At 44.9% G+C, this 16,552-nt stretch overlaps 1 protein-coding gene across 7 annotated transcripts in view; it reads right to left on the reverse strand.

The window, feature by feature from the left end:
- Positions 1 to 1,048: 1,048 nt before the first annotated feature.
- Positions 1,049 to 16,552, reverse strand: part of VSIG10 (V-set and immunoglobulin domain containing 10) — a 35,877-nt gene continuing 20,373 nt past the window's right edge. For 5 of the 7 annotated variants that reach the window (XM_072722950.1, XM_072722948.1, XM_072722947.1 and 2 more), the window contains 5 exons: positions 9,821 to 10,114; positions 7,229 to 7,339; positions 6,916 to 6,931; positions 4,803 to 5,020; positions 1,049 to 3,827 (listed from right to left, as the gene is read on the reverse strand). In XM_072722950.1, the coding sequence (XP_072579051.1) occupies positions 3,772 to 3,827; positions 4,803 to 5,020; positions 6,916 to 6,931; positions 7,229 to 7,339; positions 9,821 to 10,114 (695 nt within the window). In that variant the 3' untranslated portion in view covers positions 1,049 to 3,771. The remainder of the gene's footprint in view (positions 3,828 to 4,802; positions 5,021 to 6,915; positions 6,932 to 7,228; positions 7,340 to 9,820; positions 10,115 to 16,552) is intronic. The other 2 variants (XM_072722949.1, XM_072722953.1) reach the window with 1 other exon arrangement.

The raw sequence follows: 16,552 nt of genomic DNA on the forward strand, positions 1-16,552 counted from the left end.
GAGAGAAGTTAAACAGGGTCACGGTGGGGGCTCAGGAACCTTCTTGGGGGGATTAAACCCACACATAGGGGCACCTGAGTGGCTCAGTGGTTGAGCATCTGCCTTTGGCTCAGGTCGTGATCCCGGGGTCCTGAGATCTAGTCCCCCATCGGCCTCCCCACAGGGAACCTGCTTCTCCCTCTGCCTGTCTCTCATGAATCAATAAAATTTAAAAAAAATAAACCCATACATAGTCAAAGGGAGGGGCTGGGTTGAAAGGAACCTGGGATACTGAGGTTAAGGGTTTTGTTAGGGAATAAGGTGGAGCCGCTGTGATAAAGAGCTGGGGAGCAAAGTGGGGGGCAGCAGAGGCAACCTGGAGCGCAGTAAAGAAACAGGGGTTGGTGGGAGGAGGAATGACCTAAGAGGGGGACTGAAAGCTTCCTCTAAGCACTGAGGTCTAGAGCAGGAAATCTGGAGGTATGTGAGATGTTATAGGGGCTGCAATTAGCTGAGCGCGGTGAAGAACTCCAAGGCCACTCAGAGCTACAGGACGGCTGATAGCATTTGTCATTTCAGACAGTCCAAGCAGATCCATGTTCTTCTCCCTGAAGACTGCTACCCTAGTCCTTTCATGTTAGAAAGCATGCAGTCTGACCAAAACCATGCATATGCAGGGAGGAAAAAAAGAAATGGAGAAGAGGCACCTGGGTGGCTCAGTGTTTGAGCATTTATTTGCCTTGTGCTCAGTCAGGCCTGGCTCAGGTCTGGCTCAGGTCGTTATCCCCAGGGTCCTGGGATTGAGTCTCTCTGTGTCTCTCATTAATAAATAATTTTTTAAAAAATGGAAGAACAAGTTTCTCAGAGAGATCAGGAAAGGTGCAGGTGTCTCAGTGAGTGTGAGAGTATGTACAAACAATAAAACGGCAATGAGAATGCTATCATTACCAATACAGGTAAGTATTGGTAGTAAAGGTAGGAAAAAAAGAAAAACAACAACTAGGGGAGGCAAATCCATTTCTCCAAATCTTTGTTTACTAATCAAATCTAAATCAAGATCATGAAAGCATTTATTTAAAAATAACTTTATTCCATAATCTTTTTAAAAAAATCCATATTATACCTCAGAATAAATTTCTCTTGCCCATTCCCCCCACCCCCACCACACACCAAATATTAAAATGTAAATAATGCAGAGAGATCTGCTCATTCTTCTTCGCAACAGTTCCTGGTCAGTCCGTGGTGAGAATTACCAGTTGGTACTTCCTGCATCACAATAAATTTTACCTGGCAGGGATGATTTCCCAGGTTTCGGTGCATGCATTATGGAAGTTTTTCATCATGGGCTAACTGCAGGAATAGGGCCTGTATGTGCTTGTGAGAATTAGAACTAATTTCAAAGCCACAGGATTGCCTTCTGAAATGTCAGTGGTGATAGCCCTTAAGTATTTATCTTCCTGGTCCTGATAAATAGATCTTGGAGTTCACAATACATTCAGATAAGATTGTGTAACAGCACAATGTAATAACTTGGACTTTGCCACACAGTTTGTAACCCACTATCAACATGTTTGTAGTTTGGGGTTGGATCATCTTAAAAGAAAGCCCTAATTCTTTAAAAATCCTTAAAACTTGAAGACCGCCAGTACCTGTGCTCTTAACTGATCCAGCTATATAGATGTACACACAGGGCTCAGAAACAAGCGACAGAAGTTGTGGCTCAGCTAACCTAGGGTTTATAGTGTTTGGCAATAAGACCTGGAAGCCCCCAACTGCTAGTGGAAAAATCCTTCTCCAGAGATTTCCCATCATCAGGTGCATATGCAAGAGAAGAAGTAGTTATGGAAAGCATCTCAGTCATCTTTCAAATCATTCTCTGGGTTCATATCTAGGGACTACTTTTCCTGTTTCTTTTTCTTTTTAAAAATATGGTTGACTCTGTAGAGTGAACTCTCAAATTCACAGAATCACAGAAGATTCTAAAGGGACATGAGCTCAGAGTTCAGTGACTTTAGAAGCAACTCAAGTCTCCTGTTCTAAAACACTAATTTAGCCATCCAGAGTGACGAAGTACAGGAAGTACTAGGCAGCAGAAGCCTGAGCACGCAAGAATTGCAGTTCGCACCTATTCCTGAGGGGTGGAAAGTGCAGTCAGCTCCTGCGATCCACAGGGCTCCAAGCTGGGGACAGGGCTCACTTCTAGAGATTTGCTCAGTACAGTCTTTTCATCCTTCCAAGAAAATAGACCCCCCTCCACACCACAGCTGCAGGGGAAGGCTGCAGATAACCAGTTTCTTATCTTACCTGAATCCCAGTCCCTGTTATTTGGAGAAGGGAAGCTCTCCCTGAAGCCCTAGGTCTTGCCTATTAAGCAGGATATGAGCATTAAAAAGTGCAAAGTCAAGTCAGATTTTCATGTTCAGCATACATCTTTTGCACCCTTATTAGGTTTCTGACATTTAAGAGGCTTGGATGAAATCAGAGAAGAAAAATCTCTGGGCTTTATAGGGATCTGGAAACAGCTTAAACTCATCAGATGTTATTTGATTTAAATCAAAACTTAGTATTATTGATCAACGCATCCTCATAAGGTGTAGAGAAGCAGTAGGAAGGAAGCAACTTTTCCCATTCCTATTTCCAAGATGGAGAAACTGAGGCCAGATGAACTAGTCTGCCCAGGGAGTACTTATCACCAGATACTCCATTGCAAAACATTTCTCCTGCCTCCTTTCAGAGCCACAGGAGAAAAGAGGAGAATGGGAGAGTCTGAAAGCTACCAGGGTATCACCTAAGAGGCTTTTGTATTAGTATGAAGCTCTGCAAAATGAGAGGTTCTAATGAAAGGCACTTCCTCTTAGGGGCCCCTACCTCTTTTGAAAAGAATTATATACCTCCAGGGAAGCAAATATGGTCAGGAGAGCTCTGATAATGCTCTCCTCTGAAACCATTCTACAAAGAACAAGAGACCCAGGCAACAGCTTCTAATTTACAGTTGACATTGTTTCTTCCACTAGAGAGGGCGAAGTCCAGAGGGTAAGAAATTGTCTACTGAATACCTCCTGGACACTTTCACATCCACAGGTACCTCATTCAGTCCCCACTGTGCCATAAGGCAGGTAATGACTTCACCTGTTTTACAGATGAGGAAACAGAGGCCCAGGGAGGGGTAAAGTAACGTGCCCGAGCCCAGGAATAAGCAAGTGACAAGGCCTACTCTCAAGCCTAGGTGTTTCCAGCTTCAGAACCTGAGCCAAAGTGCCTCCCTCTGACTAGCATCAGGAGCTGACAACCTCCTTAACCTTTTCCAGGGGATGTCTGGTTTTCCAGCTTCCCTGGGCAGTGACAAAGGAGGCGTCCCTATCACTGCATGATATTCCCTTGTGTATTGGGGCAAGCTACTCCCAGACCACAAATAGCACACTGAGAGCCTGGAAGTCAAGTGCTTCCTCCTGCTCCTGCTCCTGCTACCTCCGCATCAGCATCAACCAGGATGAAGCCAGAAGTCACAGTGGAACAGGCACCTCAGGGGGCAAATGCACCTTTCCCCCATAGGCTACCCATCCCCAACACTTGTTAACATCCATGAGAAAACTTACAGCAAATCAAACTAATTTGGGGGGGGGGGCGGGGGGGAAAAATCCATGTTTTTTTGTTTTTTGTTTTGCTGAGAGTCCCAAACCATTTTAAGCCTTCAGGCAGGGGCACAAGTCAAGTCAAAGCAGAATGAAAAGCTCATCTTCGACATTGCTTTCCAAGCTTTTAGGACAGGATCGTGGAGGACAGTTCTCTTCTTCAAACAGGCCTGTCTTCTTCCTGAATGATATCACTCTGCTCCTCACTGCTGTTGTCTGGAGAGGAGGGAAAAGCAAATCCGCATCTAAGGGAGCTCAGCGAGAGGTCATTCTATCTACACCCTCAGTTTGCAATCACTGCACCTGCCAGTCCTTTACTGGTGGGCCTCAGAACTGGAAGTCATGGGGGAGCAGGTGGGGCAGGTGCCTATTCCCCTTTTCTCCTGTTCTTTCACTCAGAATCCTCTAGAAGTGCTTGATGCTATCTACCCTGCATAAACCTGGTGTGTGCCGTTCCCCTCACCTGGAATACTCTCTTGCCTTTCTGCTTCTTCAAACTCAACTGTCCTGAAAGACTTGCCTCATCTCTTCCTTCCGCCATTTAGCTTCTCCCGACCAAGGCAGAGCCCCTCAAGGCATTCACCTCTCTGAGGTCCTGTTATTTTTAAGCCGATCATTCATCTGGCAATAATCAGATTCCTCCTTGTGATGGTTCCTCTATGTTCTCTCACAGTGACGGTTAAATCTTGCTTCCACTTTAATTTTCCCCAAGTGTTCCTCAGTACACTCTAACTGATCTTGTAAAGCTCTCTGTGTACAATTACGATCAGTCTTTTTATATTCTCCTAACAATGCCAATATTGTGCCCTTCCTGGAGCAAGGCCTTGATAAATGTTTGCCAGTTTAATTGTAGTGTCAGGAGTTGACAGTAGATCCTAGATTAAACGTTAACTAACTTCCCCACCCTTTAAAAAAAAAAAAAAAGGAAACTCAGAGCACCCGGGTGGCTCAGTGGTTGAGCATTTGCCTTTGGTCAGGTCATGATCCTGGAGTCCCAGGATCAAATCCCACATCAGGCTTCCCCTCTGCCTATGCTTCTCCCTCTGCCTATGTCTCTGTCTCTCTGTGTCTCTTGTGAATAAATAAAATCTTAAACAAAACACAACAAAAATGAAACTCACCCCATAGAGAGATGCTCACTGGGAATCCCACTGCAACCCAGCAGAGTGCTTTGAAAGAAAAAGAGCTTACCTTGCAAAGCCTGGAGACCATTGGCCATCCAGTCAACATTCCCGTTCACCAGTGCAGTCACTCTATGAATGTGACCATGCTTGGGGATTTCTTCTGGTGACTCCTCCCCCTCGTTTGCTTCTTCCTCTTCTTCCTCCTCCTCTTCTGCAGCATTTTCCTCCTCTACCTCCTCCTCTTCTGAATCCACCAAAACCATGACATCACCCATGTCTTGCCCCCTAATTTCCAAAGGGGGAGAAATAATCAAGACGGTACTCCATTTTTCCCTAACATCAGCCCTCGCCAAATAGAAAACACTAGATTTATGGCAACCTCTTTTGTAACATGGAGAATTCTTTGTGCATTCAGCTCGGTTAAGAGAGAACAGTGTGGCTATAATCTCTCAAAGAGATGCTGCCACAGATTCCTACAGAAATCACATATCATCCTAGATGGGTTTCATTACTCCCCCCTGCTCCTTGGGCAGGTAGGACTTTTTGTTTCAGGGACCTACCATTTTAGTTCCCCCCGCAGCTCGTACACGAATGCTGTGTTCTTTTCCTAAAATGCCCCTTACTTCTCTACTTACTGAAATTTCACCTCCTACTCTTTATTCAAGGCCCAGGTAAGGTCCTCTTCCTCCCCGCAAGCCATGAACTATGATTGCACTTGGGAGTCCATGCCCAGGGGGTTAGCATTTAATTCTTCTCCAGTTCATTGCTGGCTCTGCCTACCCCATCAACCTGTACATTTCTTACACATGTGATGGGCCAGTCACAATGCTAGGAGCATTAAATTTTCCTGTAATCTTAACAGTTTCCTTCTGGAAAACCAATGAGGAGACAGAGGCTCAGACAGGGTCAGGGATTTTCCATGAACATAGGGCTTGGGAATGGCAGAGGCGCAATCTGAATCCAGGTCCACTAGTTCCAAAGTGTTTTTCCACTATGCCTTGCTGCCTTCTCCTGTGAGAAATAAACCTGGGGAATGAAAGTTTCCCTGGGAAGATGGCCCTCAGATACAGGGCAGTAAAGGTAACATATTCCCATGAAAGATGACGCCAGAACTGTAATATCCCTTTATAAACTGGTTAAGGGAAACAAAGAGAAGAGTTCTTTGCTCTAACCCAGGATCTCCTTAGGAAATGAAATACACAAGTTCCTGGAGATCCCTGGGTGGCTCAGAGGTTTAGCGCCTGCCTTTGGCCTAGGGCGTGATCCTGGAGTCCTGGGATCGAGTCCCATATTGGGCTTCCTGCATGGAGCCTGCTTCTCCTTCTGCCTGTGTCTCTGCCTCTCTCTGCATGTCTCTCATGAATAAATAAATAATATCTTTAAAAAAAATACACAAATTCCATTTAGTTACCTTGCCCCTAGGGGCTGGTTCTTTTTTTTTTTTTTTAAGATTTTATTTATTTTAGAGCTAGAGTGCACAAGCACGGGGAGGAGCTGAGGGAGGAGCTGAGGGAGATGGACAAGCAGATTCCACACTGAGCACATTGAGCACACTGAGCACTGAGTCCGAGGTCTCAATCCCATGACCCTGAGATCATGACCTGAGCCAAAATTAAGAGTTGGACGCTTATCCAACTGAGCCACCCACATACCCATCCTGAGATTTCCTTTTGGGAGGGGCTTCTGGGCATGCTCAGACTAATCTTCTAAAACATGCTGTAAGACTATGACTTATTCTTTTCAGCTCCTTTTTAGAAAATTAAATAAAGGCACAAATGACTGGGCTCACGGCATACACACTGTCTTTATGCTTCAATGAGAGCCCAGCAAGGTGCCCTGCCCGGAGGTCTGGCGTTGAAAAAAGAGCATATAGACTTTAGAATCACTTAGACCTGGATCCAAACACAGGCACTGCCATTCATTTCCTGGGTGAGCTTGCAGAAATTACTTTACTTCCCTGAGCGCCCATCTCCTTATTGGGAAAATGAAGGTGCCACCACCAGGCTGAAGAAATTACAAAAGAGTTTCTAATAATGCCCAGTGAAGCCTCTGCACCAGTGTCTGGCTCATGCCAGGTCTTTAACAGTGGCTGCTGTTATTGCTCTTATGAAAGAAAACAAAAATGGCAGTGAAGACAGATCATGGAAATGGGTTTTTGACTTGACTCTAGGAACACTCACCTGAAAGTGTTTCCTACTGAAGGGAGAAAGGAAAAAAAATTAATATCCAGTAACATCCATTTCAGCCTCACAAAAGTTTTTAATGTAACATTTACAAAAGAACTGACAACTGAGAAAAACTGACCCAACGTGATAGGTGACAGGGTGTTCAGGAATGATACTTAAGTGATTCATTATTGCACACCAGGACCCAGTGAAGAAGCCTATGGAACGGGATGTGAGGTGGGAGCACAACAGGGGCCTCCTTCCCCCACCCACTCCCTTTCAAGAAGCCTAAAAGGTAAACGAAGGGGGGGACCCAAGAAATCCTTACCTTTCCAGCAGAACACAGGGCTATAATACAACATAAGCCCTGAGATAATGGCCAGTCCCAGCAGCAGGAGGCTCACGATGGTTCCCACAATTCCCCCGATATTTAAAGGTTCTGCAAAGACAAATCACACTACTGGTTCTTCCACCTGATACACATGCTGGTAAAATAGCAACACCTCCCTCCCTTCCTCTGCCTGGATCTTAGTACTATTTTGGTTCCATGATCTTCAGCAAGGCATATGACCTCTCCATAAAGCAAGATAAATATCTCATTTTCCTCCCTCTGACAGTTTGTGGGTAGCAAATGAAGCATGTGATGCAAAAGAACATTGGAAAGTTAAAATCTCCATGTGTTTGTCAGACATCAAGACTTTATAAGGCCACAGAAATGAAAAGTAGGGGCTATTGGGGCTATGATAAACAGTGATGAATGGGAACAGAACAAAGAATCCAAGAACAGTCTACACATAAAAGAAAATTTGATATATAACAGATTAGTCAATAAAAGAGGAATTATTCAAGAATGGTACTGGAATAAATGGCTATCCAAAATTGGGCCGGGGAGAAACTTGATCCTCATACCATTCACAAAAATCAATTCTAGACAGATCAAAGATTTAACTATGAAAGGCAAAATATTAAAACTTTTTAGAAGTATAGGATAGTATCTTTATGGTGCGGCAGAGATAAGATTTCTTGAGACATAAAAAAAAACTAATGAGGTCAGATTCATAAAATCAACTACATAAAAGAATGCTAATCAAAGGATACCAGAAATAAACCAAAAAAAAAAAAAAAAAGAAAGAAAGAAAGATGAACAAACTAAAAGGAGATATTTCTAACATGTAAAACTATAAGGAATTAGTATGCAGAATTTCTAAAGAACTCCTACATATCTGTAAGAAAGGGGAAGATGTCAAAAGACATAAATGTGTTATTTCACAGAAGAAACACAAATAGCAAATAAACATGAAATAATGCTTAATCTTCTTAGTAACCACAGAAGGGCCAATCAGAACAGTAAGATTCCACTTTAATCACAAAACCTCAAAGCCAAAATTGAGAAACTCAACACTCTTGAATGCTGATGTTCTGAACAGAAATTGGTACAACCACTTTGGGAAATAATTTGGTATTATCCCATGAAGATACAAATGTGCATAATCCTTCCTTTCTCTTCCTTCTACATATATCGTAGAGAAATACTGGCCTGGGAACCTACTGTATATGTACACAAGGAGCTGGGTAGAAGATTTTCATAGCATCACATTTGTTCATCACAACAAAATCAGAAATGATACAAAGGTCCATCAGCAGGAAAATTAGTAACTTAGTTGTGGAATCACAACACAGTAGATAATCCTACAGTAGTGAAGAGGTAAGTATAATTTACACAGTGGCATGAGTAAATCCTGGGAACAAAGTCTGGAGTGGAAGCAGCAAGCATTTCACATATGTAGTAAAGCTTCTTGAATTAAAAAAATTCAGGGACGCTTGAGTGTCTGCCCTTGGCTCAGGTCGTGATCCCGGGGTTCAGGGATCTAGTCCCCCATTGGGCTCCCTGCGGGACGCCTGCTTCTCCCTCTGCCTGTGTCTTTGATTCTCTCTCTGTGTCTCTCATGAATAAATAAATAAAATCTTTTTTAAAAAAAATTCAGGATAATACTTATCCTTTTTCAGGAGGCCCAGGATGAGACTAGAAAGGGGTCTAGAGGTAGGGTTGCCTGAAAAAATATGGTATGACCATTTTATTTACATATCAGATAAACAATGAATCATGTCTTAGCATAAGTATGCCCCATGCAAAATGTGGGATATATTTACACTAAAAAAAAGTCTTTGTTTTTTCTGAAATGCAAATCAAGTGGGCATTGTTTTAGCTTTGTTGTCATTTTCTAAATCTGGCCATGCTACCTACAAATAACTGCAGCATTGTGGGCACTGCTCTGTATGTTAAGCAGGATGGCATTTCTCAGATATCCTTATTATCAGGCTTCATGACTCACATTTTTAATATTTTTAAAATACATTTTTTATACATATTCTTTGGCATGTAACAAGTTATTGTTTTTTAAGTTTTATTTTATCATTTTTTTAGTAATCTCTACACCCGATGTGGGGTTCAAACTTACCGCCCTGGGATCAAGAGTTGCATGCCCTTCCAACTGAGCTAGCTAGGTGCCCCAACATAAATTCTTTCTTTCTTTTTTTTTTTTTTTTTTAAGATTTTATTTATTTATTCATGAGAGACAGAGAATGAGGCAGAGACACAGGCAGAGGGAGAAGCAGGCTCCTTGCAGGGAGCCCGACATGTGACTCGATCCTTGGTCTCCAGGACCATACCCCAGGCCAAAGGTGGTGCTAAACCACTGAGCCACCGGGGCTGCCCAAATTATTTCTTTATCCCTATGCAGTGTTAGAGATTTAGGACTGGATAATAATTTTTCCACCCCATCAAGTCACACTCAAGCAGATATACCTGCTTCCCGATAGCAGTGACCTGAGTATAAGGAAGAACCATCCCTCCCTATGCCAGTGCCAGGTCCTCTGAAGCTCTCAACCATCTTCCTTTGGGGCCACTTCCCTCACTCACCTTTCACACTCAGCCAGATGTCCACCTCTCGCACCCCCACGGGGTTCTCAGCCCGACAGACGTAGTAGCCCTCATCCACAACCTGGGAACAGTTGCGGATGGTGAGAGTGGAGCTCTGCCCATCCTGCGTGATGAGATAGTGGCCATTGGGCCGGATGACCACCTCAGGCTGGGTGAGGTTCCTCAGCCACAGGATCTTGGCAAGGGGGTAGGCTCCAGACACTTGGCAGGTGAGTGTCACATTGCCCCCCACGAAACAAGTCTTCATGGGCTCAGAGAGAAGGGAGGGGCTCCCTGGTGATGAGAAGGTAAAGAAAGATAAATGTTCAGGGAGATTCAAGCTGTGGCCTGAAATTTTCAAGAATATTATTACCTTCCCAGCACCTGGGTGGTTCAGTCATTTAAGGGTCTGCCTTCAGCTCAGGTCATGATCCCAGGGTCCTGGGATCAAGCCCCACAACAGGCTCTCTGCTCAGCCATGAGTCAGCTTCTCCCTCTGCCTCTTCCCCCACTCATTCTCTTTCTCTCAATTAATTAATTAAGAAAAAGAATATTTAATGAAGCAGCTCCAGGAATTTCTGTACTGTGCTTGGTGTCATTTAATAATAACAGCTAACATTTATTTAGCATCTACTATGGGCTAGGCACTATTAAACTTATTGACCCCATTTTGCAGATGAGGAAACTGAGACCCACAGAAAGTTATGTAACTTGCTCAAAGTCATAAACCAGGTTAAGTGTGCACTAAGGATCTGGGGTAACCAACTGTCCTAGTTTGCTGAAGCCTGAGGGGGTTCCTGAGATATGGTGCTTTCAGAGAAGTCTTGGGCAAACCAGGATGAGTTGGTTACTTTATTTTTTAAGATTTTATTTATTTCAGAGAGTATGCAAACAGTGGGGGGCGGGGAGAGCATGCGGGGAGGGAAGGGCAGAGGGAGAAGGAGAGGAAGAATCCCAAGCAGACTCCCAGCTGAGGGCAGAGCCAGGTGTGGGGCTCAGTCTCACAACCCTGAGATCATGAGCTGAGCTGAAATCAATCAACTGAGCCACCCAGGTGCTCAGAGTTGGTTACTCTTATAAACCCAGACTATACCAGGCTTTTGTAGCCCACACCCCTCACGTCTATGCTATAGGCTTCCATAGTCACATCGCTCATACAAAAAAAAATGGGTGCAGAGCCTGCCAAGAGCACTCAAGGGGACAGTAAGGCAGCTGTATTCACTTCCTAGTGCTTCTGTAACAAATTCCCACAAACTGAGTGATTTAAAACAACATTTATTCTTTCATAGTTGTGGAGGCCAGGAGCTGGAAATGATCTTATGGGGCTTGAGTCAAGGTGTTGGCAAAGCTCATTCCTTCTGGAGGCTCCAGGGAGGAGTCCATTTCCTTGCTCTCTCAGCTTTCCAAAGCTACCTGCATTCCCTGGCTCCTGGCCCCTCCCTGCATAGCTCCAACCTCAATCTGTCATCATGTCTCCTGCTACTGACTCTGACCCTCCTGCCTCCCTTTTAGAAGGACCCTTGTAATGACGTGGGGCCCACCCTCATAATCCAGGATAATCTCTCATCTTGAGATCTTAATCGCAGCTGCAAAGTCTCTTTTGCCATGTGAGGTAAAACAGTCAAAGGGATTAGGACATGGACATCTTTGTGTGGGTAGCATTAGTCTGTCTGTCTATCACAAGTCTGTCCTAGACAGCGAAGCATCCCCATGGCCTTGGGGTCTGATCCGAGTGGGACACAGGGAACTGTAAGGTCTCCTCCAGCGATCCATTTATTCTTTTTATGGCAGAAGCCTTTTCCCAAAACATACGCCCTCCTGGGAACGGTCTAAAATTCATCTTGGGTGATATATTAAGCCTATATTTTTGGCAGCTGAAGGATACCAAGTGGCATGTTGAGCTCCTGCCTGGGAGAATGAAACCCCACGCTTCCTACCAGCAGTTGTTCCAAGAGACAATCTAGGGTTTCACTGCTGGCACCCTGGGAGGAGAGAAGGGGCAATGAATGCATGTGGAGGGCAAGCTGGGAGTGTGGAACAGCTCAGAGCCTCTGGTCAGCAAGAGAGTCCTCTTAACCTAGGTTTGCTCAGGAAACTCATGTGTTACGCCCCTTTCTGAATCAACCATCAGGTCCCCCAATGTTGCTAAATCATACCTTCCCCTCTTCCTATCTCCTTTGGGGTCACAAAGCCTGAAGCAGTGACAAGCTTCATCAGTATGTTGGAATTCAGGGGCCCCCAAACCAAAGTTTGAGAAATGGCCTCCTCACCCTGTATAAAAAGCAAAACAAACTATCCACCTGGTGGCACCTTTTGCCAAACACAGCTTTCACCCTCAAAAAGCCAAATCACCCAAATGGCTGGTATGGCATCTAGAAATTCAAAGAGTTTCTTTCACTTAAGAAAGATGCTGCGTGCAGGGGTGGAGTCAAGGGTGGAGGTTGGGGGGCGGGGGGGATGCCTGAGTGGCTCAGCAGTTGAGCGAGCGGCTGCCTTCCGCTCAGGGCGTGATCCCAGGATTCAGGATTGAGTCCCGCATTGGACTCCTTGCGGGGAGCCTGCTTCTACCTCTGCTTCTGTCTCTGCCTCTCCCTCTCTCTGTGTCTCTCATTAATAAATAAATAAAATTAGGACATGGACATCTTTGTGTGGGTAGCATTAGTCTGTCTGTCTATCACAAGTCTGTCCTAGACAGCGAAGCATCCCCATGGCCTTGGGGTCTGATCCTCTGATCCTTTTTTTTTTTTTAAAAAAAAAAAAAAGGTGGAGGTGGGTGGCATGCAGGGCCCTCACATCTGTAAGAGATGGACAAAACAAGGGCCTTCACATCAGGGGCTGGTTAGTGCTTCCACTTACCAAGGTGTGAGTGGTTTTCTTCAGCATAGAGGCTACCAACAATTCAAAGAAAGGTGTAGGCAGCACAAATCCCCAAAAGCATCCCTTTTCATCATTTTGGGGACTACACTGTTCTGCATCCCAAAGGTGGGCATTAACATCACGTTTCCTTTTTTTTTTTTTTTTTTAAGTAAGCTCTATGCCCAATGTGGGGTCTGAACTCATGACCCCAAGATCAAGAGTCACATGGTCTACAGACTGAGCCAGCCAGGCTCTCCTAACATTACTTTTCAATGGCTTACTGGTCCTCCCAAGTGAAATGATCTAGAGACTCCTTCTTCCCCAAGGGCTCTGCTGTTCAAAGTATGGTACCTGGACCAGCAGCATCAGCACTTCCTGGTAGCTGGTTAGAAATGCAGAATCTCAGGCTCATCCCAAACCTAGAGAGTCAGAATCTGCCTTTTAACCAGACCCCCAGGTGACCTGGATGGACAGCAAGGCTGAGATGCTCTGGGCCCAGGTGACCAAGAAGGGACAGGGGATAACTGGACAACATCAGAGTCAGGAAGATTCCAGGCTCTTGTGCCTGTTTCCTTTCTAGTCAGTTCTTTCCTCCAGACACATTTCTTAATTCTGAGCACATATTTAGATTCAAATTACTGGCCAAGTCTCAGAAGCCACAGGAATGGCGACTCAGGATCTGCAGAAAAACTAAGGGATGGAGGAAATAACACCATACCTGTCACCTGCCTCTGCCATCTCCCCCTCTCTCAAGGTCAGTCGCTTACTTAGTCATGTCCTGGGACTTCCTGGCCATGGCCCATTTCAGAAGTCTTCATCAGACACCACTGTGAGCATGTGTCCTCCTTCCTGCTGCAGAGGTTAGGTCAAGCCCATTGCCTCTGCTCCATCATCCGTAAAAGGGAACACACAGCATCTGCCACAAATTCACATCCGCCTGGAATCCCAGGATGCGACCTTGTTTGGAAACAGGGTCTTTGCAGATGTAACTGGATAAGGATCTCAAGATGAAATCATCCTGGGTTTAGTATGAGCCCTAAGCCCAGTGACTGACATCTTATATATTACAATAGAAGAAGAAGACAGAGAGAGACAAGCACATAGAGAAAGCCACATGGAGACAAAGCAGAGATGGGAGGGATGGCAGCCACCAGCCAAGAACACCTGGTGGCAGAAGAAGCCAGGAGAGACATGGAAGGGTTCTACCCTGGAGCCTTCAATGACCGCATGACCTTGCCAATACCTCAAATTCAGACTTCTAGCCTCCAGAGCTAGGTCAGCATAAATGTCTGTTGTTTTAAGCCACCATGTTTGTGGTGCTTTGTTACAACAGCCCCAGGAAACAACTATGCAAAGATAATAGGAACACTCAGCTCATAGGGTGGTTGTGAGGACAAGCAAGATACTGAGTGGCAAATACTGAGCGCAGCACCTTGCACTCAATAACTGTCGATGTCACTATCCTTGTGATACAGCCACTTCCCTATGTCATGTTTCTCAGACTTCTCTCTCCAAGTAAATTTCACGTCCTTCAAAGGTCAGGACTCGGTATTCCTCCACAGTGCCCAGTGCCATGCTGAGTACATAACTCTTGCCCAGGAAGATTTGCTGGATTAGGTCCCAAGGAAGGGGGTTCGCAAGGGAGGCAAGGGTTCGGGAGTCAGACCACCCTGGGCTAAGTGCTGGCCCAGTCACCCAAAGCTGGGTGATCTTGGGTGAGTCCATTCATATCATGTCACATCTGCAACTTACAAACCGTCCTGTCTAACCTGCAGGTTATTGGGAGGGTGGAAAACAACATCTTAATGATTTGGAAACAGGAAAAGAACTTCAGAGCCCAGAAACCTAAAAAAAGCAGGTTATGACAGAGGTGACCTTCATAATCAGAAATTGCTGAACACCAGCAGAAATGAGGCATAAATGTAGTTTAGGAGCCAAGGAGGACAGAAAAATACCTATGACACGCATGATAGTTCTATGAAATTAACTGACAAAGTTAATATAAAGTACTCCTAGGGGGTCACCTGGGTGACTCAGCAGTTGAGCCTCTGCCTTTGGCTCAGGGCGTGATCCCAGGGTCCTAGGATCGAGTCCCACATGGGGCTCCCTTCAGGGAGCCTGCTTCTCCCTCTGCCTGTGTCTCTGCCTCTGAGTGTATCTCACGAATAAATAAATAAAATCTTTAAAAAAAAAGAAAAAGTACTCCTAGGGAATAATAGGAAAAGATGAACCTAATAGAAAAATAGACAAGACGTGAAGAGATAATTCATAGATGAGATATAGGGAACCAGTAAGCATAAAATATTGTCAACTCCGCTAGGATCAAAGAAACCCAAATCGAAATAGTTATGCCATGTCTTAATGAGCAAATAGGAAAAAAGTCTAAAAAATTAATGATAACACTCAAGGTCAGTGGAAACACAGGGAACTAAGTACTCTCACATGGTCTTTCTAGAAGGGAGTCACTGCCAGTGGGTAGAGGGCTTCTTTGTGAGGTAATGGAAATGTTCTGGAAGTAAATAGTGGTGATGGTAATATAGCATTGTAAATGTACTAAAAACTACCACCTTAGACACTTTGAAATAGTGAAGTTGAGGTTATGGGAATTATATCTCATTCAAACTAAAATTGCAAAGTATCAGTTGGGCTGGATTTGGCCCATGGGCCACAGTTTGCCAAGCCCTATTCTAATGCAGAAAGTGAGTCTTGGTCTCTTATGTTGCCCAAGACCAGCCAGGTACCAGACACAGATGAGACACTGCGGGCATGTTTGCTGAATGAGTCAGTGGGGGAGTGTCAACCATGGGAATGCCACTTGCCTGAGAAAACCAGCATGTCCTGGAATATAGCAAGGCTTACTTCTCAGCAGGCCAGCTCTCCATGGCCACATCTCTGAGGATTATCCTGATAAACTGTGAGGAAAACCCTCAGCATGGCCAACAAAACCCAACACTCTCTGTCCTTGCTTACTATTGTGTTAGATTCCTGGGGCTGCTATACCAAAGTACCACAAACTTGGCATCATAAAACTACAGAAATCCATCCTCTCACAGCTCAGAAACTCAAAAGTCTGAAATCAGTGTGTCAGCAGGCTTGATTCCTTTGGAGGTTCCTGAGGGAGACACCATCCCATGCCCCATCCAGGAGCTTCCAGTCATCACCAGCAATCATGGGCATTTCAGGCTTATAGACGCAGCACTACAGTCCCTACCTCCAACACCATGCGGCACTGTCCTCATGTGTCTGTGTCCAAATCTCCCTCTTCTTGTAAGGATCCCATTCAGGGGAATAGAGACCATCCTAACCTAGTAGGACCTCAACTTAATGAAATCTGCAAAGACTCTTATTCCAAATATGGCCACATCTGCAGGTACCCAGGACTATGACTTGAACAGATCTTTTTAGGGAGACACAATTCAATACACAACAGCCATCTAGCCATATGGGTACCTCATGTATAATACTCTGGCTACACTGGCCTTCACTCAGTTCTTCCAGTGCCATGTACTCCAACTCAGGGCCTTAGCATTTGCTATTCCTTCTGCCAGGAATACTCAGTCCACCTGGTCAGATCCTTCTCATCCTTCAGGCCTCTGCTCAAAATACCACTGCCACAAGGAGATCTCCCTGCCCCCTAGGAAGAGTCTTTAACACACCCCACTTTATCCTCCTCACAATTATTATCACTATCTGAACCTACCTCACTTGTGTTTGGACTTTTTGCCTTCTTTTCACCCCCCACCCCACACAAAAGAATTTGAGCTCTATGAAAGAGGAATGGTCGTGGTTTCAAAAACACTTTCAGAGGGACGCCTGGGTGACTCAGTGGTTGAGTGCTTGCCTTTGGCCCATGGTGTGATCCTGGAGTCCCAGGAT

The sequence above is a fragment of the Vulpes vulpes genome, chromosome 10 (genome assembly GCF_048418805.1).
Source record: "Vulpes vulpes isolate BD-2025 chromosome 10, VulVul3, whole genome shotgun sequence".
Lineage (NCBI taxonomy): Eukaryota > Metazoa > Chordata > Mammalia > Carnivora > Canidae > Vulpes > Vulpes vulpes.